This window comes from Lepus europaeus, chromosome 8, assembly GCF_033115175.1.
Source record: "Lepus europaeus isolate LE1 chromosome 8, mLepTim1.pri, whole genome shotgun sequence".
NCBI classification, from domain to species: Eukaryota; Metazoa; Chordata; class Mammalia; order Lagomorpha; family Leporidae; genus Lepus; species Lepus europaeus.
The window spans coordinates 27,155,883-27,177,576 of record NC_084834.1 but is presented as its reverse complement, the minus strand read 5'-3'; the positions used below and the strand labels follow the sequence as shown (position 1 = coordinate 27,177,576).

Below are 21,694 nucleotides of genomic sequence, written 5' to 3'. Positions count from 1 at the left end.
ACTTTCACGAACATCTAAAATACTATCATAATACATTCCCATAATATGCCATACACTATACATCAGAGTAATAATCTAATTTATTTGGAATCTGGTGTCAAAATGATATCAAATCTGCGACATTAAACGTTAAACCTGAAACTCTCACATCCTCAATACAACTCCACCCCCCTTCTCCCACACCCAGGACTTATATGTGTTGCAAGATTAAAGTACCAGACACACAGACCCAGTACCACATGCCATGTCCACAGCCACTCTTTGCCTAGAGATCAAGGGAATAGGATTAACACAAATAACCATGTTTGTTACCTTTACTTTGCCCTTTTGTCCTCAAGTCCTTCACTTTGTTTCCTTTCTCTGAATATCAAAAATTATATTTCCAGAAACACAGTTCATTATATGTAAATATTCTTTGTAATAAGCATCTTGAAATATATCTATACTAGTATATACTTGTGCTCAAAACAAAAACAATGCTACAAGTAGCTTTCAACTCAATTTTTTTGTTTACTTTCAAAAATTAAAATTATTTTCTTTCTCTGGAAAATTTCTAACCTAGGTTTTGATATTTGCTAAACACAGAAGTTAATTAAAGCACAAGAGTGAGCTAATCACACTTGCATAATATACATGTGATTCATGATTTTGTTTTTTGTCTTCTAGAAAAAGTTGCACATATATGAGGAATTAAATCTTAGTGTGTTCTAATGACAGAAAACATTTTTTTGACACTACTTAAAAAGTGAAAGCATGTTTCTAAGATTTGCAGTATACAAGTCTTCCATGGAGAATACATTTTGCTACTTCATTAGTACTAAAAGCTTGTTAGAACTAAGAGATAATTATTTTGTTTCTAGAAAGTAGAACCAAGAATATCCTGCTCAACTTGGTTATCTTAAAAAGAGGCAGACACACTGAATAAAATTTTAGAGTGCTTAATTTTATCACATCAGTCCTACAATTTGCAATATAATTCAAGACAACAAGTCATTATGTTTGAAAATTTATGCATTAAAAATTCCAAAGTGTAAGCCCAAGAATTGTTCTTTTAAATAAAATATTTTATTTGTAGAAATTCACTATAGGCCGGCGCCGCGGCTCACTAGGCTAATCCTCTGCCTTGCGGCGCCTGCACACCGGGTTCTAGTCCTGGTCAGGGCACCGGATTCTGTCCCGGTTGCCCCTCTTCCAGGCCAGCTCTCTGCTGTGGCCAGGGAGTGCAGTGGAGGATGGCCCAAGTGCTTGGGTCCTGCACCCCATGGGAGACCAGGATAAGCCCCTGGCTCCTGCCATCGGATCAGCGTGGTGCGCCGGCCGCAGCGCGCCTACCGCAGCGGCCATTGGAGGGTGAACCAACGGCAAAAAGGAAGACCTTTCTCTCTGTCTCTCTCTCTCACTGTCCACTCTGCCTGTCAAAAAAAAAAAAGAAAGAAAGAAAGAAAGAAAGAAATTCACTGTAAGCACAGCTTCTAGGTTTATATTCACTGCTTTTCTTAATACTTCACTCCAAGTGAATACAGAGATAAGAGTCTTTTAGAAGTAGCTGAGGGAAGTAAATATCTGCAAAGACCCATAACTGTACTGATTTTCTCCTTCTCCTTTGCTTTAAATTCATTGTAGATGATAAAATACAAAATTAAACTCTGTTCTTCATCTGGTCATGATCATATCCAAAGCCATTTATCTAAACCCAAGCCATCTTACAGAAAATCAGTGGTCTAGTCCTACAGGTATCCCTTTACCTCACTGCAGAATTTCCCCAGGCTCCATGCTTGTCTGTGAGAATGTTGATGATTTTCTGGATTAGTTGAGTTGCTGTCACATGGTCTCGATATTTAGCTGCTCTTATCAAATGATCACACATCTTCTCTTCTTCTCGCTTGTCTGCAGAATACTGGGCACACAGTGACTTGAATAGAATAGAAGAAACATGTATTAATAGTATAAACACAAAGAAAACATTAATGCATCATGCCATAATTTTTAGCTTGAATCCAACCAACCAAACTTCACTAATCTAAAATTTAAGAGCCTGTTATCCCAGTACATCTCCCACAAATGTACTTTTCTTAAGTCATAAGATACACTCAGAAATGGAAAACATTTAAGCAGAAATCTGAACAATGAAAATAAGTCACTCAAAAAAAATGCATGGGCTCAGCTTTACAAACTACACCAAGTGAGGCTGTAAAGAACGTGAGATTTACTGAATAAGAGAGACTGACAGGAAATGAGAAGACAGGTAGGTTAAGGCTGCTTCCTCTGTTCTATGTAATTATCCCAAGGGGGTTAGATTTTATTATAATGCACTGGGAAACCAGGGGAAAATTTCAAACAGTGGAGGGATGTGAACAGTTTAAATATTAAAATGAAGAATGGATTGAATGGATTGTTGTGAAACAACTGAAGTAGGAGACAAAGTATGAAACCGCTGCAGAAGCATAGAAAAGAAATAGTAGCTTACAACTAAAAAATAAAATAAAATTTAGCTAGTTCTCTACAACTTTAGAAAACTGAATAGTTTCCTCTTTTAAATCCTAGCACTACAAAACCAATTGATAACAATGGAACCAACAAGGAGCTTAACAGAAATGCAGAATCTCAGGTTTCACCCAAACCTACTAAATAAGTATGTGGATTTTAATAAGACTCCCTGGAGACTGATACATATATTAAAGCTTGAAAAGTACTTTGGTAACAATTTTGCTAAAAAAAAAAAAAGAAAGTCACAGGATTCTTTAGCAATAACCAAACACAACACAACTGTTAGTTTCTAAAATGCTTATTTCTTTTCTTTTGGAATTCCAATTCTTGTGGTATCATGTTTATGATGTTATAATTAATGCATGCTTAAAATAAGATATAAACTTGACCTTTCAGGTTATTCACAGGTTTACTGGACTCTTCCCTTTAATTTTCAAACCTAAATTCTAAATACACACATACACACATACCCCTACCAACACCAACATAAGATATTCTCCTTTGTAAAATAATTTGATGGTTTAACAAATATTACTTCTTTACACGGCATAAACACTGTGGCTGTCCCCCTCTCATACTGTGTACCAACTTAAATAGACTGTTGTCAGATCCTGCCCAAAACACAGCTTCAGCAATAAAGGAAGTTCCTAGTCCTATATCCTTCAGGGTGATAATCACACCTACACAGAGACCTGGCTCAGAGACAGGCACTGATATAATTGGTGCTTCAGGTGGGAAGTTCATACTGGTTGGTGGGAAGTTCCTCCTTCCTCTTAGAGTAGAACAGAGAGGAAGTACTTAACTCCAGGACTTCTGGAAGTTTTATCTGTTCCATGAAGGAAGTGGGTCTGAAAGTCAAAACCTACAGGGAACAGAACTATAACAATTACAGAAACTTAGACCTTCCAGATGGAATCAAGAGCTACTGAACTAATCAACCCCTAAAGACCACCTACTATCAGATTTTCCATGATCCTTTTTTCCCTAGACTTTGTATGAAAAGTAAACTACTGTTCATTATACTCCAGTGTGAATTAGGTTTTCTGTTCGTTACACCAAAAGCAACTGCACAGATACAGTAACATACAACAGAATCATAGATCTTTCAATCTATGCAAGATACTATGCTAGAGAGACAAAAGGCTGAGTTTAATAATGGAGGAACTTGAGAAGATTAAGTTATTCCTGGGTGGGAATAAAGACAATTTTCAAGCAAGGGCGAGACAGAAAAAGATGAACCAATTCCAAGGAAGGGCAAAGCAATACAGTTTGACTTACAAACAAAATACAGGTTGAAAAAGTAACAGATTGAAGAAATTCTGCAGTGTAGATGAAAATTATAAAGCCGCTGTTAAAGCAGCTAGGCAGACATGAGCCTACGTGTGTAAGATGGGCTGAAGAAAATGAGAATTTTTACGCAATGAAACGAGGAAACAGGCCCTGAATTCAAGCACACTAGCAATTACACTTGTGGCAATTGCTCTGGTTCTATTCCCTTATAACATGGGTTCAGCCCTCTCCCAGGGGGCAGCTCAGGGGAATTCTGTCTGCCCTGCACCAAGGAGGCTATTAGGTCCAATCCACTGTGTGGATAAGATCCTGGGAACATTTTCAGTACCAGCAATCCCCTACCCACAATTTTCAGAAAAGGGAGACAGGGAAAAGAATTGGGGAACCCACACTCATGTCCAAAAAAACTCCAATCTGAATGCAGACTGTGCTCTCAGCCCTTGCCCGAGATGCCCATCCAGTCTATCATGCATACTCTGTCCATTAAACTTTGCTACCTTGCTCACCAGTCAGTACTCTCTAACATCTGAATTCTTTCCGGATACATCACTAAGAATCACAGCATGTTCACATGAATGAACACAACTTGAGGAGTAAAACCACCTCCAGATTACAGTTTCGTCCTTTCTAATACCTCCTCACAGCCTTGGGCACCAACCTAATTTGCTTTCCTTTTTTTTTTTTTTAAATGTATTTATTTACTTGAGAGGCAGAGTTACAGACAGAGGGAGAGACAGAGAGAGAAAGATCTTCCATCCACTGGTTCACTTCCCATATGGCTGCAATGGCCAGGGCTGGACCAGGCCAAAACTAGGAGCCAGAAGCTTCTTCTGGGTCTCCCATGCAGGTGCAGGGGCCCAAGCATTTGGGCCATCTTCTACTGCTTTCCCAGGCCATTAGCAGGGAGCTGGATCAGAAGCAGAGCAGCCAGGACTCGAACTGGCACCCATATGGGATGCCCTCACCGCAGGCAGATGCTTAACCTACTATGCCACAGTGCTGGCCCCCTAATTTATTTCATTATATCTACTGGTCTTCATCTGGAAAATGGGGGTGGGTGGGTGGATTCCAAGCATTCTAAGAATTTGTTGAGCCAGCAGTGTGGCATACCTGATGAAGTCTGCAACAACAACATCCCATATGGCTGCTCGTTTGAGTCCTGGCTATTCCACTTCCTATCCAGCTCCCCACTAATGTGCCTAGGGAAACAGCAGAAGATGGCCCAAATGCTTGGACCTCTACACCCAGGTGGGAGACCTGGAAGAAGCTCTGGGATCCTGGCTTCGGCCTGACACAGCCCTGGCTGTAGTGGTCATTTGGGGAGTGAACCAGCAGATGAAAGATCTCTCTTGATCTCGATCTCTCTCTCTCTCTTCCTCTAACTCTGCTTTTCAAATAAATAAAAAACAAATCTTTTAAATAAAGTATGAGGGTTTTTTTTGCCTTTGTCTTTGTTTGTAAAAGAAATTATCAACTGGATGATTTTGGGCAACCTTGGGAGATTAACTTGAGAATCCTACTGTACAAGTTCTGAGTAAAGCACTGGTAAAAGCAAACTATCTTACAATAATCTAGACACTGATCTGGAGAAACAGTTCATATTAGGAACCAGCCTCATTTACATTAAAGGCAAATGTCAACCACTATATTAGGGTACATCAAAAGTTCAAAAAAAAGTAAGTTATGAAAAAACTATCCATGTGTTTTCAAGGTTTTTTTACCCAAATATTTTTAAATTCCACTTCTCCATAAAGTTTTTAAAGTCCCTATGTAAACAATAAAACAGTCTGAGCCAAATAAAACACAAGGGCTCAGCTTGTCAAAAATATAAATTGAACACACAAAAGAAAGAAAATGATTAAGAAATCTCTGAAGAGATAGTAGTTTAAGAGATAATAAGTGGGATAATAAAAATACCATATTTGTATACTGATTCATTCAAAACCCAAAAAGCATCCTATCAGTTCCTTCATAAAGAGCCCAACTATACACTGAAACAGCACAAAATGGTAGATGGACATCTGCAGAACTTTATGTTGTCAACATTCTCTACTGTACCCATAATCTGCCCTTGTTTAGTTTTGGATGATAAGAGAAAATCCAAGTTATTCATGAGATGTAGAAAATCACTGGCTTCTGTACTCCACTGAAACACGTCTTCATATCATTAAACAGTGGTCTAAGTATCCAAAAAACATTATTGAATAGCCTATTCTTTATTACTTTTATTAATATTAGAACATTCAACTTTATCAAATTATATTTTCTAAGCATTTGATTAAAGCTTGCCTGAAAAGGTACAATTCTAAAAACATGAGCTCAAGGTAAGCTAAACAGTGAAATGGTTTAAAGCGTTCTTTAATGGATCCTCCTTTACAATTTGACCAGCAACTTTTCATATCTGACATAAAATCTATAGATATAAATCACATTAAAAGACTATTCTTTCCTGATTATCAATCTCTGTCTCTTTGTAGAACATTAGAGTCACATTTGACCTTAAAACATGATAAAAGGAAACCAAACAAGAATGTTTCATATAGATATAATGAACTTGTATCTATTTTTTAAAGTATTACTATAATTTAAAGATACTCTTATTAAAAACCAATAATACATTTTATGTATGATATACCATTCAAAGTAAAGTACAGATGAGGGATATTGGCTTCAAGACCAAATACATTTTACTTTCAGTGGTACAAAATATTTGTATATTTACATGTACTTGAGTTGGGAGGTTGAGTGGATGACCCTCAACAGATATAAATAAAAAATGCCAATTATCAATGAAATAGCTATCTAAATTTTTCATTCAACTTTATTTTAGGCAGAAAATGCTATACTTTACACCAACTTTTCTCTTTTCCCATGTTTTTAATTAACTAATGTGATTGAGAGAGAGATGGGGGAGAGGGGAGAATGAGAAGAGATTCCATTCACTGGTTCACTACCCAAAATCTCCCTGTGGCCCACAGGGTGGGCTAGAAGTTGAAGCTGAGAGCCAGGAAGTCAATATAAGTCTCCCATTTGGAAAGTAAAAATTCAACTACGTAATCCATCACTCCTGCTTCCATGGGTCCATGTTATCAGGAAGCTGTAACCAGGATCTGGAGCTGGAAGTTAAACCCCACACTCTGATGTGGGATGCAGACGTATTAACTGGCATCTTAACTGCTGGGCCAAATGCCCACCCTATTTTCCTATTTTAAGTATCATATAAATTAGGTAATACAACATCATAACATGACCACAAATCATCAGATCTAAAAGAAATTAAATGACCATCTTTGAAACTAACAATTAAACTGTATTTGATTATTGTTAATTATGTTTGATCACTACTATTCCAGGAAAAAGATATATACCTAAAGAGAAAAAGCAATTTGGAATGGTCATTTGTAATTCAAGTGCCATTATGGCTCTTTAAATGTAAATAAAGAAACAGACAAAAACACTTACTCTTTCCTTCTAGATACCATGGCTATATCAAATTTTGCTTCTTACATTTTGCCTGAGAGTTTAGAAAAATTTAGTAGAGTCCTCCGGTTTTCTCCTGTCATCAACTTGATCACCTTTCTGTCTATGACTCATCAGGAAAGGCTGACATTTCCCCAAGGTTTTGTAAAAAGTCCGCTGACAGCATCATCAACATCAACTGTGATCAATTTAGCCTTAGCCTCAAATTTTCATATCTGATTCAGCTCCTTTCTTATACTCGGGGCATATATTTCTATCTCTAGAGTGATCTCCACTTATCCAATGAGCATCTAACATTTAAAAAGTACAAAACTGAATCTACCACCTTCATCTTAAACACGCTACTGCACTGGAGAGGGTAAGTTTTTGATGTTCTCTGTGACTTCTCAACTTTCCCCACTTTCTATCCCCTTGGTTCCACTGTAGCAAACTCTTAATCACTCTTATAAAATGCTCTTACACAGATCTTCACTAGTTCACAACTCAGCTCTAGACATAATCGTCTCTGGCAAGTTTTAGCACAACAGTAAGATGCCGACTGGGATGCCCACATCTCACATCAGAGTGTCTGGTTCTAGTTCTGTCTATTCTGTTTCCAATCCAGCTTCCTGCCATATGTCTGTCTGTCTCTCTCTCTGCCTTTCAAATAAAAATAAGCAAATTAATTTTAATAAGAAATAATCTAATTGCCTGTTTATGAACACTTCCAGAATTATTTATTTTGTAAAGCACAGATATATTTACATACTTTACTCCTTAAAAGGTGTATGGATGTCTAAATTATTGAAAACTTAGGACCAAGTTTTCTAACTAGACCTTGTATCCTATCTTCATCACACCTGCCTATACAACTTACATTCCAGACACATTCAAATTATTTTCTATTTCCCAAAAAATCCCCAAGACCTTTTTATAAGAGCTAAGAGATGCACTTTTGTTACAGCTTTTTAAACAATATCTATTGAGGTGGTAACAGCCAGGATTTGTAGAAAGAGCTACTAAAGTTGAGGAAGGTTATGTTGGGAAAGAAATCTAGAAATCTAGGGATCCTTTTGAGTCTCTGGTTGAGTACATACAATGAAACAATTAATACTCCTGAAATTTAAAATGATTGGAAATTAAACATTCATTTCTAACTTATGCCTGAAAGATAAAATCAAAAGACAGAAAAAAACTATATAGTCGGCTAAAGCACTGTTTAAAATAAAACTTACAGATTTAAATTTTATACTAGAAGAGAATGTTGAAGTTAATGATATAAAATTCTAGGTAACATCAATGGCATACATGTTCACAGAAAACAAACATAACCCAAATGAACAGGAAAAAGGGACATAATAAAGATTAAATTTACAAATCAATTTAAAAACCAAAAAACCATAGAGAAAAATCAATAAAAACCACCAGCTGGTTCTTTGACAATATTAACAAAATTAGCATACATCTACCTAGAATATTAAAGAACAAGAGAGAGACACACATAACACATAAATAAAAGAGGGGACACTTCACTACACACCTTAGATATTAAAATATAACAGGAATATATTATGAACAGTATTATGCCGCTTAATTCAGAAACTCAATAAAATAAAATCCTTGAAAAATACAAAACTAACTTTCAAAAACTGTATAATGTAAATAGACTTTCATGTTTTAAAGAAAAGGAACTCAACTAAAAACCTCACCACAAAGAAATCTCAGGTCTAAATGACTATTTTGGTGAACATTCCAAGATATGCAGGGAAAAATATACGCACATTGAGCTTTCTGAAATATTTTAGGCTGGGGTATATTCTTCAATCAATTTTACATTGCAGTAACAGAAAACTAAAAAAATATATAATTTGTATAATAGATAAATTATAGGATATTGCAAAAGATCTTAAACAAAATACTAGAATTCATCTATTCATAAATTAGATTGAGTATTCTGATAAAGTGGAGTTTATTTAAATGATGCAAGGTTGATTTAATTTGAAAATCAGTAAGTGTATTTACCATATAAAAGAAAAACATATCAACCAAATAGATTTTTTTAAACAAAACTATTTCACACATTCAACACCCTTTCAAAGGAAAACATTCTAAAAAGGAGGATAAGAGTCCCAGCCTTGGGAAGGAAATCTATGAAAACCATTCAGCCATCATTAGGGACAACACAAGAGTGTACCCTCTTCTCATGGCTTCCACTCACCACTGTACTAGAGGTCCTAACCAGTTCAATGAGGCAAAACAAGAGACAAGAAGCAGAAACGGTGGGGGCGAGGAGGAGGGAGAGGCAACATAACTCCTCACTTGTACATGGTATATTCATGTATGTAAAAATCCTAAGGATTCTACAAAATCTACAAGATTGTTTTTAAAAGATTTATTTATTTATTTGAAAGGTAAAATTACGGAGAGAGAGAGATCTTCCACTTGCTGGTTTACTCTCCAAATGGCCACAACAGCCAGAGTTGGGCCGATCCAAAGCTAGGAGCTTCATGCTCTACAGTAAGATGTCATTTCTATATAAATGGATCAAACTGTACATCATTCCATAAAGGATATATAGTTCTACCTTCCTTATTTCGCATGGCTATACACAGAATATTATATTTCTGGTTAAATAAACATAGCTTCTTGCTAAACACTTTAAAATGTACCATTTCTCAATCTGCCTCAAAATCACTTATACAACTACTTCTCTCATGGAAACCATTTAAAAGGGAAATCACCTAGGGGCAGCAAATGAAGATGGGTCTTCATGTTTCACTTTTAGATCTCTCTGTACTTGATTCCTTATCTCAGGTTTAAAGTCTTATTTTTTTTTTTTAATTTACTGATATCTACAGAAACCTAGGAAAGACACATTCAGAAGAATGAAAATTTTCAAACCTCAACAGTGAACAAAAGTCAAGCAATGACAACCTGTGACAGTCACCTTTAATTATGAAGTGATTCCTTTGTCACGCAAGGCCTCAAAGTATTGATTTCTCTCAGCATGAAAGAGCAAAAGCCAATGAAACAGATATGGCAGCAACTCCCTCCCCACTCCCCGGTAATAGCATTCAAGGGTAAAACAGGTAGAACACTTACCAAAATATCTATTCCATTTCTTCTTAACAGACTGGATAGTTGTGTTGGGTTCTTATCTCTATCAACAGCAGTCTTCAAGCCATATTTTTTCAATATTTGGAGATTAATACAGATTATATTTTTTTTTACCTTAGATTTTTGATAATAAAATAGTTGTAGAATGTTTTATATAATATTTGGTGGTGGTCCTGGCCACACCACTTCCCTGATCCAGTTCTCTGCTAATGCACCTGGGAAAACAGTGGAATATGGTCCAAGTGCTTGGTCCCTGTACCCAGCAGCCATTTGGGGAGTGAACCAACAGATAGGAGTTCCTCTCTGTCTCTCCCCCCAACTATGTAACTCCAGCTTTCAAATATATAAATAAAAAATATGTACCAAAGAAAGTCTGCATATATCATACATTTATGTGGTAAAGTAACACGTGACTGGTATCTGTATTCAATAAAATTAACATGGAATTTAAACAATGGATAGGGTCAAATCAAAATACTTATATTTTATAAATCATGCTGAGACAGAAATATATCTTTATATGAGAGAGCAACAGAGAGACAAAGAGATATAACTCAACCAATCTACCTAGCCAATAGTTTTTTTTTTTTTTTTTTGGACAGGCAGAGTGCACAGTGAGAGAGAGAGAGACAGAGAAAAAGGTCTTCCTTTGCCATTGGTTCACCCTCCAATGGCCACTGTGGCCGGCGCACCGCGCTGATCCTATGGCAGGAGCCAGGTGCTTCTCCTGGTCTCCCATGGGGTGCAGGGCCCAAGCACTTGGGCCATCCTCCACTGCACTCCCGGTCCACAGCAGAGAGCTGGCCTGGAAGAGGGGCAACTGGGACAGAATCTGGCGCCCTGACCGGGACTAGAACCCGGTGTGACGGTGCCACAGGCGGAGGATTAGCCTATTGAGCCGCGGCACCAGCCTAGCCAGTAGATTTTTAAAAGTATATAAAACTAGAGTCTTTTATTTAAATCAGTAGTCTCTCATTTAAATAATAAAATATATATACTACTACAAACTAGTGAATTTTATATTTAAATTATAAACAAAAATATTTCAAGATTAAGTATGAAAACCAGAAAAAAATTCAACTGTATAAAAGCCATAGTTAACACTATAGTTAAGAGCACAAACTCCGCAGCAAAACAACTTGAACTTAAATCCTAGTCTGACACATTTATTCTTAGCCAAGTTATTTAAATATTGTGCTTCATTTTTCTTATACTAAAAAGGAGGTAATATGAGAGGCTTTCTAGAAAAATCAAATAAGAACAGATATAAAACAATTAGAACGTTACCAGCATGTAGTATTAATAGCTAACCTTTATTGTAAGCTGTTTACCAAAGTAAACAGCAAGTAGAACCTTTCTTCCAGAATCTCAGTGCAGCTGAGTAAAATAATTTTAAGGGAACTTATACCACCTCAAAATGGGGGGGGGGGGGTTCCTATTCATTTTGTTGTTGAGAGTTAGAGACATAACTCCCATCTGCTGTTTCATTTCTTAAAGGCCAAGATTAAGCTAGCCCAAAGCCAGAAGCTAGGAACTCAATTCAAATATTCCATGTGGGTGACAAGCTCCCAATCAATTGTGTCATCACCACTTTCTTCCAGATTCTGTATTAACAGGAAGTTGGAATCAGGATCCTGAGTCAAGAATCAAATCCATGCACTCCATCGTGGGACATCAATATCTTAACCTCTAGGTTTAATGCCCATCCTAAATTTAAGAACTATTGACTCCAAATTACATAATACAATTCATGAGTGTGACACATACACACAAATATATACATGATACGCATTCACAGGGACCAGTGCTGTGGTATAGCGAATAAAGCTGCCACCTGCAGTGCTGGCATCCAATGTGGCACCGGTTCAAGCCCCAGCTGCTCCACTTCTGATCCAGCTCTCTGCTGTGGCCTGGGAAAGCAGTGGAGGATGGCCCAAATACGAGGGCCCCTGCACCCATGTGGAAGACCCCAGGAGGCTCTTAGCTCCAGGCTCCGGATTGACCCAGCTCCGGCCATTGCGGCCATTTGGGGAGTGAACCAGCAGATGGAAGACCTTTCTCTCCCTCTCTCTGCCTCTGCCTCTCTGTAACTCTGCCTTTCAAATAAATAAATAAATATTTTTTTAAAGGAGCTACTGATATAAACCAATATTTTCTTAAGTCAAAATTTCCCAGGTTAGTCCAGCGCTGCAGTTCACTTGGCTAATCCTCCACCTGTGGCACCGCCACCCCGGGTTCTAGACCCGGTTGGGACGCCGGTTCTGTCCCGGTTGCTCCTCTTCCAGTCCAGCTCTCTGCTGTGGCCCAGGAAGGCAGTGGAGGATGGCCCAAGTGCTTGGGCCCCTGCACCTGCACCTGGCTCCTGGCTTCGGATCGGTGCAGCGCTGGCCATAGTGGCCATTTGGGGGGTGAACCAAAGGAAGGAAGACCTTTCTGTCTCTCTCTCACTGTCTAACTCTACCTGTCCAAAAAAAAAAAAAAAAAAGTTTCCCAGGTTAGTATTCTGGAAGGTAGCTGAATTCTAGTTTCAAAAGAAATTTTTTGGGCTGGCGCCATGGCTCACTTGGTTAATCCTCCACCTGCGGAGCCGGCATCCCATATGGGCGCCGGGTTCTATCCCAATTGCTCCTCTTCCAGTCTAGCTCTCTGCTGTAGCCCAGGAAGGCAATGGAGGATGGCCTAAGTGCTTAGGCCCCTGCACCCTCATGGAAGACCAGGAAGAAGCACCTGGCTCCTGGCTTCGGGCTGGTGCAGCTTTGGCCATAGCGGCCATTTGGGGAATGAACCAATGGAAGGAAGACCTTTCTCTCCATGTCTATAACTCTGCCTGTCAAAATTAAAAAAAAATTTGTTTTAACTTTTGTTTTAATTTTGAGACTGACATGTTACATACTGCACTAATGAGGTTCTTAATTAATATAATAATCTAAACAAACAAAAATGGGTTTGGGGCTATATGGATGATAGATATGTAGTAACATCTCATATACTTTTAGCTATTAGACAACTATAACCAAATCAATTTCAAATTAAATCAAAGCAACAGCACAAAAATCAATGAATTTATATTTTGTGGGATTCTTTAAAATGAAAGAATATAGCTTGCAATGAATTGATACACAGTAGATTGGACAGTCTTGTTAAAATGGCATGAAACAACCAAATTATCCTGTTCGGTCGATTTATTTTAGCAATGATAATGCAAATTTTTTCCTTCATGATGACTTAAATTCATTTTTACACATTAAGGTTTCAGGATTGCCTTAATATACAGAATATTAAGTCATTAAATCATATCAGCATATAGAATATAATTCTATATTGGGAAAATGGCTTGCTACAGTAGAGTAATAAAATAACTGTAATCCTGTTAGCTACAATTCAAGAAAAGATGAATTCAGATGAAGTGATGTATCATACAACTTGCACAATGAATGAAAATACACAGAAATTTAAAAACAGAAAATTATAGCACAAACTTTGCATTGTTCTCTTAAACCTACTTTTTCTTACTAGAATCTCTGTATTTAATTTTTTTAAAGATTTATTTTATTTATTTGAAAGAGTTCTAGAGAAAGAGGAGAGACAGAGAGACCTATCTGCAGCTTCACTCCCCAAATGGCCACAATGGCTGGGGCTGGATCAGGCAGGAGCCAGGAGCCAGGAACTCCCTCTAGGTCTCCCATATGGTTGGCAGGGGTCCAAGCACTTAGGCCATCTTCTGTTGTTTCCCAGGCACATTAACAGGGACAAAATCAGAAGTAGAGTTGTGTGCTTTGTAACTATATCAAAAATGAATCAATCATATGCTTCAAGCAAGAGATTTTTATGCTATATGAATTATGGATCAATAAAAATATATGAGAAAAAAAAAAGAGTAGAGTTGTTGGGGATGGGAACCTGCACTCATATGGGAGGTCAGCATCACAGATACTGGCTTCACCTGCTGCACAACACTGACTCCAACCTCTGGATTTTTCTTTTTTAATTTACTTATAGTTTTTAACACATTTAATATAGCTCATAGATACAATTCTAAGAATATAATGATTTTCCCTTCCTCCCTCCCTCCTCAAACATCTGGATTTTAAAAACTTATTTCTTAAAAATGTATTCATTCATTCATTCCCTTATAAGGCAGAGTAACAGAGATGGAGAGACACAGAGAGAGAGAGATGTCTTCCATCTGCTAATTCCTTGCTAAATGGCCACAACAGCAAAGTCTGAGTCAGTGGGAAGCCAGGAGCCAGGAATGTCATCTAAGTCTCCCATGTGGCTGGCAGGGGCCCATGTACCTGGGCCACCATCAGATGCTTCCCAGGAGAATTGGCAGAAAGATGGATCAGAAGCAGAACAGCTGGAACTCAAACTGGCACTCAGATATGGGATACTAACAATGCAAGCAGCAGCTTAACCCTCTGTACAACGCCAGCCCCAAATCTCTAGATTTTTTTTAACACGGTCAGTAGCCATCTAAAATAAAAGGCATTTTTCTCAACACCATACTATTTTGCCTCTACTAATTGATAGAAGACTTAGAAGATTAAAATGATGAATTTAGGTTTTAGACAAAGAGAATACAAGTGTCTAGGAAGATACCAACAGCGATATATAGCAGAATTTTGGAAATGTGAAAATATACGTAAAGTTCACACTACAGACAATCGCATCAAAGGCAATTCCATCCAACCTTTAAAAAGCAGGTAATTTCCATCTTTTAGGATTAAAATAAAAACACAAATTTTATAATACATTCCATGAAGCAAATATTACACATGAATTTTGTCAAAATCTGTTAAATGTCTAAGACTGCATGGAAAGTTAAAAACAATCATAAGCAAATTTAATTTATAAATAGAATGAGAAAATCATTCTTCATTTAAAAAATAACTAAATGAATATTTCACTAAAATATTAAACTTAGCTCAAATGCTATATCACTGTTAGTGAGGGAACACTTAAACATCAACATTAAACTCAGGAACAAGAAAATGATGTCCACAATCATTTTTTCAGCATTACCCTGGTGAATCAGCTAACCCAATTAGACATGAAAAAGCGGTCAGAAGAATAAAAGTTGCAAAGAGGGTAAATCTATCAATAACTGCAGATAATAGAGCTGCAAATAAGAAACGCTCAAGAGAACCCAATGAAAGCACTCTATTGAACCAGACAAGCTGAATCAAACATTAGATAAACAAGATTAATCACAGGAATTTTTGAGTAAAATTTCAAAGGGAAAAGAGAGTGGGGATTACAGACAGCCCTACTAGCCTTTTAATACACATCATAAAATATCAAAATTTAAAACAGTTTAGTACCAGTGCATGAAATCACATACATACTCATGGGAAGAAACACTATTCGGGTAACAGACCCAAAAACATGCAGGCACTTAGAGTATGATAATAACATCTTAGATCCCATAAGACAAATTAGATTATGTAGTAGATAACTCCCAAATAAATATTTACATGCAAGACAATTGAAATACAGAAATATCAGAAGAAACATAGGGAAAATCCTTTACGTGTGTTTGTATTTTTTTTTAAAGATTTATTTATTTGAAAGGCAAGGTTACACAGAGAGAGAAACAGAGACAGAGACAGAGACAGAGATCTTCCATCTGCAGGTTCACTCCCCAAATGGCAACAATGGCCAGGGCTGAGCTAGGCCAAAACTAGGAGCCAAGAGCTTCTTCCAGGTCCCTGACATGAGCTCAGAGGCTCATCTGCTGCTGCTTTCCCAAGAGCATTAGCAGGGAGCTGGATTGGAATTGGAGCAGCTGGGACACCAGCCCCTATAATGCATGTTTCTAAGTCTTCCAACACCAATCAAAATTTTAGAAGCCATAAAAGAAAATATTCATATGCTCAACAAAAATATTTTTAACATTTCAAAATAGTTTTAAATTTATAAAATAAAAATTGTGAGTTAGCATTACAAAGGTTGCCATATACCAACCACTAACCTTCCCCTATTATTAACATCTCCTATTAATTTGTTACATGTATCCAGGATAACAACAAAAAAAATTTCGTCAATACTACCTAAGCAAACAAGGAGAAAACTGGCAAAAACATTTCCAACATATATCACAAAAGCTCTTCCTTCATATATGTAGATCTTCTCCATAATCAATAAGAAAAGAATTCAATAGAATAGTCAAATGATACGTTCTCAGAAAAGGAAATGCAAAACGGGCAAAGGTAATCAATCACACACACACAAAAAAAAAAACTAGAAATATATACTACACTAAAAAAATAAACTAAAACTACATTCTACCAAGTATAACTTATAAAAGCAAAAAAAAATCAAAAGTTAGATAACACATTCAATAAGAAAAGACAATCATAGTTTGCTGATAGAATAATAAAAGATCTTCAAAAATTAATACAAAGTTTAAAAAGCCAAAAAAGAACATTATTTGTAATATGTAACATCCAAACAAAGAAAGGGGGATAGGAATGCATGTTCCTACTTGAGTATATGTACACAAAGAAACCTTGTACAAATTATTAAGAAATTAACAATGGTTTCCTGTAAGGTATCCTGGAAGAGGTTAGAAGGGAATTTTTTCACTCTATGTGCTTTCCTATAACTTTTTAAATTACTTCTAGAGGAAATTACGTATTTAAGTTAAAATTTGAAAAATACTTAATTTATTCACAGAGAGGTTTTAGACCATGCTGGCGTAACACATGATAATTAAAACAGTACTCAAGCCGGCACTGTGGCTCACTAGGCTAATCTTCCACCTGTGGCGCTGGTACTCCAGGTTCTAGTTCCAGTTGGAGCACAGTATTCTGTCCCGGTGCCCCTCTTCCAGTCCAGCTCTCTGCTGTGGCCTGGGAAGGCAGTGGAGGATGGCCCAAGTCCTTGGGCCCTGCACCCGCATGGGAGACCAGGAGGAAGCACCTGGCTCGTGGCTTTGGATTGGCGCAGCGCGCCGGCAGTAGGGACCATTTGGGGGGTTAACCAATGGAAGGAAGACCTTTCTCTCTGTCTCTCTCTCTCACTGTGTAACTCTGCCTGCCAAAAAAAAAAAAAAAATACTCAAAAGTTTAAAGTAGCAAGGTGATAGTCTTCTGAAAGACCTACACTATTGAAAAAAGGAATAATAAATGCAACAGGATGTGAAACTAATAAAAGTAGAACCATGAGAAATATAAAAGTAATCAGAAAAACACCAGGTAAGAAAGCCAAGCAAAAAATGAATCTCAAAATGGAAGGTTTTGTCTCAATGTCAGATATGGCAGGGATCAAGAAGGATGAGGAATGAGAAAGAACTAATGTATGGTATAACTAGGATGCCATTAATGACATTCGAGAGAGCAATTTTAATCCCTTATCCTAGGATTGGACATAAAAAGAAGAAAAGCCAGACTGCAAGATTCTGGAAACTTGAACAAATAGATACTCTTCCAGCAAAAAACTCTGGGAGAATGAAAAAGCAAGAGTGAAAACAGAAGCTGGGAATTCTAACAGCATTTAAGCAAGGCTACCAAGCTCCTGCATATGAGAATTAATCTGAGGCATAAATACATCAACACAGAGAAGCTATAACACACATGAACAAAGGTCATGTGAGAGGAAGAAAAAGATTCCTAGCATATTAAAATTATCTCGTTCAATTATTAAAGAAAACCACAGAGGGAAGTCAATAGTTATAAAAATTACTAATGGGATCAAGTAAAAAAAAATCTGTCAATCAAAACTATTAACAGTTGTCTATTTCATATTTAGTAAAGGTCTGGAACTGAAAAGTTCACAGTATTGTGGAACCAGGTATCAAGGCAACTCTCACAAGTACCAGAGGCGCATCATCTAAGGATCTTTTTCACATTAAGAATCCTATTAGAAAGAAAACACTAAAAGGTAATTGAATTTCCCTCAGTTATCTTCATCTCTGTCAGCTCCTGCTACAATAACTTACTCTCCAGAGCAGAGATAACTCAATTCTGTCCAGCAAGCATATGTTATGAATCTCCAAAGCAAACTTGTCTAAATCATTTTGGTCTTCTATCAAGGTTGGCTGTGTATATGAACTCTGACAGAAAGCAAACAAATTTATTTTTATCTTTTTCAATAATTCACTTTTTCATGCTTTGATGGAAGAAATCATGAGATAAATATATGGTCTGCAGTTATTCTCATGTTATAAAGTCAGCTGAAAGGGTTTCATGACTTAAAAAAGACTTAATGACTTAATGAGTCAGTCTTCTTAACACAAAGAAAATTATATCAATAAATACAATTAGTAAATTACCAGAAATTTCAACTGTTTATACTGTTATTCTCTAACAGTTTGAGCTCAAATATTATTAATCAGAAGCTGTTTATTATAATCTCACAACATTATTCCAACTATTTAATCTTTGTGGTAAAACATATATAGAAAACAAAATAGTACAAAATTCGATTTTTAAAAAAGTACAAATAAGAGTTCTTACAAAGAAACACATTTCCTATTTATCTTCTAAACCAACTGAGATTGATAACAGAAATGCAAATAAATAAAAAAATGACAACAATATAAAAAGTCCTATGAGTCTGAGTTTCTTCATTTAAGTTGGACACCATATAAGACCACTGTTGTTTAAGATACAAAGTAATCAAAATTATAATTAAAATAGTTAAGGAAAATAATCCCTTTCCTCACAACCCTTTTCCTTTAACACAGATCATATTTCTCAAATGAAGATTGTGAAGTGGCTACTCAAACCTTTAAATTCTACAGCAGTCATCACAATAATGATAATAATCACTAGCAGTTTAAAATCTATTTTAGGGAAAAGCCGCTATAATCCAAAAGTTGTACTTCTGAAATTTATATTTATTAAATAAAAGCTAAAAAAATAAAATCTATTTCAGCCCAAATTATGTAATCTTACTCCACAATAAACCTTTCATTAAAGTTGCATTATATCTATTTTACTGAAGGGAAATTAATACTCAGAGAGGTACAATGAATTTAGTCCAATATTTTCCAATTAATTAATTTAGAAACTAGAACCTGAACATTTTTCTGCCTTTTCTTTAACAATGTAAAACACTGTTTCAAAACCAGTTTACTCTTTTTTTTTTTTTTTTTGACAGGCAGAGTGGATAGTGAGAGAGAGAGAGAGAGGTCTTCCTTTTTGCCATTGGTTCACCCTCCAATGGCCGCCGCGGTAGGAGCGCTGAGACCGGTGCACCGCGCTGATCCGATGGCAGGAGCCAGGTGCTTCTCCTGGTCTCCCATGGGGTGCAGGGCCCAAGCACTTGGGCCATCCTCCGCTGCACTCCCTGGCCACAGCAGAGAGCTGGCCTGGAAGAGGGGCAACCGGGACAGAACCGGTGCCCCGACCGGGACTAGAACCCGGTGTGCCGGCGCCGCAAGGCGGAGGATTAGCCTAGTGAGCTGCGGCGCCGGCCTCCAGTTTACTCTTAACAGAGAAAACCTCAAGTACTGCAGCGAACAATGCACTTTGAAATTTTTTTAACATAATATATATTAATCTGTACTTCATGGTTCAAACTGCTTATTCCTTTATTTTACAGCAGAGTCAGCACCATTTGAAGAACTAAAGCTACAATTTGAAAGTCATCAATCACAGCAATTTGAGATACTAACATGACCTTTTTTTTAAAAAAAAAAAGATTTATGGCCGGCGCCGCGGCTCACTGGCTGCTCTGCTTCTGAGCCAGGTTCCTGCTAATGCTCCTGGAGGGACAGCAGTGATGACCCAAGTGCTTCGGACCCTGCCGTCCACGTGGGAAACTCAGAGGGGAGTGAACCAACAGATGGAAGCGTTCTCTCGCTCTCTGTCTCTGTCTCTCTCTGTCCCTCTCTGCCCCCGCTCCTGCCCTGTCACTCTGTCAAACAGATAAATGTTTTAAATTGTCTCTTTAGAATACCTGTGCAAATTAAGCTCTATGTTAATTTTACTGACCAGTTTTTCATACAGATATTGGAGATCTCCAACAAATTCTTTCTAGTTAACCACGGAGGGGGGGGGGGGGCAGGGAGGCTATGTGTAACAAACCCACATCTAACAACACACTGAGCAGGGAAAAGGTAAGGGCATTTCCTCAGAGATCTGAAACCAGACAAGGATGTTTACTCCACAGCTCTTTTATTTTTTTTCCTAAAGATTTATTTATATTTGAAAGGCAGAATTACAGAAAGGCAGAGGCAAAAAAAGGTCTTCCATCCGCTGGGTCACTCCCTAGATGGCCGCAAGGGCTGAAGCTGTGCCAATCCAAATCAAGGAGATAGGAGCTTCCTCCAGGTCTCCATCGCAGGTGCAGGGGTCCATGTATTTGTGCCACCTTCTACTGCTTTCTCAGCCCATAGCAGAGAGGTGTATTACAAGAGGGGCAGGCCGGCGCCGTGGCTTAACATGCTAATCCTCCACCTTGCGGCACCGGCACACCGGGTTCTAGTCCCGGTCGGGGCACCAATCCTGTCCCGGTTGCACCTGGCTCCTAGCTTCGGATCAGCGAGATGCGCCAGCCGCAGCGGCCATTGGAGGGTGAACCAATGGCAAAAAGGAAGACCTTTCTCTCTGTCTCTCTCTATCTCTCACTATCCACTCTGCCTGTCAAAAAAAAAAAAAAAAAAAAAAAGTGGGGCAGCCAGGACTCAAAATGGTGCTCATATGGGATGCCGGAATTCTAAGCAGCAGCTTTACTGGCTATGCCACAGCGCAGGCCCCACACAGCTCTTAATATACTACTGGAAGCTTTAGAGCCATTAGGCAAGAGAAAGAAATAAAAAGCTTACACATAGGAAAGGAGAAAGTCAAATTACTCCTATTGCCACATGGCATTCCATAAAGAGAAAATTAAAGACTCCACTAAGACACTATCAGAACTGTTAAACGGGGGCAAGTGTTTGCCACTTGGGGCACCCACATCCCATATCAGAATGCCTGGGTTCAAGGCTCAGTCTGCTCCAGATTCCAGTTTCCTACTTATGTGTACCCTGAGAGGGAGTAGGTTCAAGTACTGTCACCCACGTGGGGACCTGGACCAGGTACTGGGCTCCTTGCTTTGGCCTGACCCAATCCCAGCTCTTGCAGGCATTGAGGGACTGAATCAGAGAGGATGGGTTAGCTTTCTCCAGACCTTTCTTCATTCCTTCCTCAGTTCCCACTCCCCTCTCCTCTCAGAAAGTGTGTATGTGTGTGTGTGTGTATGTGTATGTATCTGCCTTTCAAATTAAAAAGAACTAATAAATTCAGTGAAGTTTCAGGATATACAAAAGCAACATTTCACAAAACTCAGTACATTTTTATACACTGATAAACTCACTGGATATTATGAGCAATCTCATTCACAACTGCCAGCAAAC

The 21,694-nt window shown here is 37.8% G+C and overlaps 1 protein-coding gene across 5 annotated transcripts in view; it reads right to left on the bottom strand.

The window, feature by feature from the left end:
* LRBA (LPS responsive beige-like anchor protein) overlaps nucleotides 1-21,694 on the bottom strand; it is a 730,178-nt gene that overhangs the window by 389,904 nt on the left and 318,580 nt on the right. For all 5 annotated transcript variants that reach the window (XM_062199509.1, XM_062199506.1, XM_062199510.1 and 2 more), the window contains exon 37: nucleotides 1,746-1,912. In XM_062199509.1, the coding sequence (XP_062055493.1) occupies nucleotides 1,746-1,912 (167 nt within the window). The remainder of the gene's footprint in view (nucleotides 1-1,745; nucleotides 1,913-21,694) is intronic.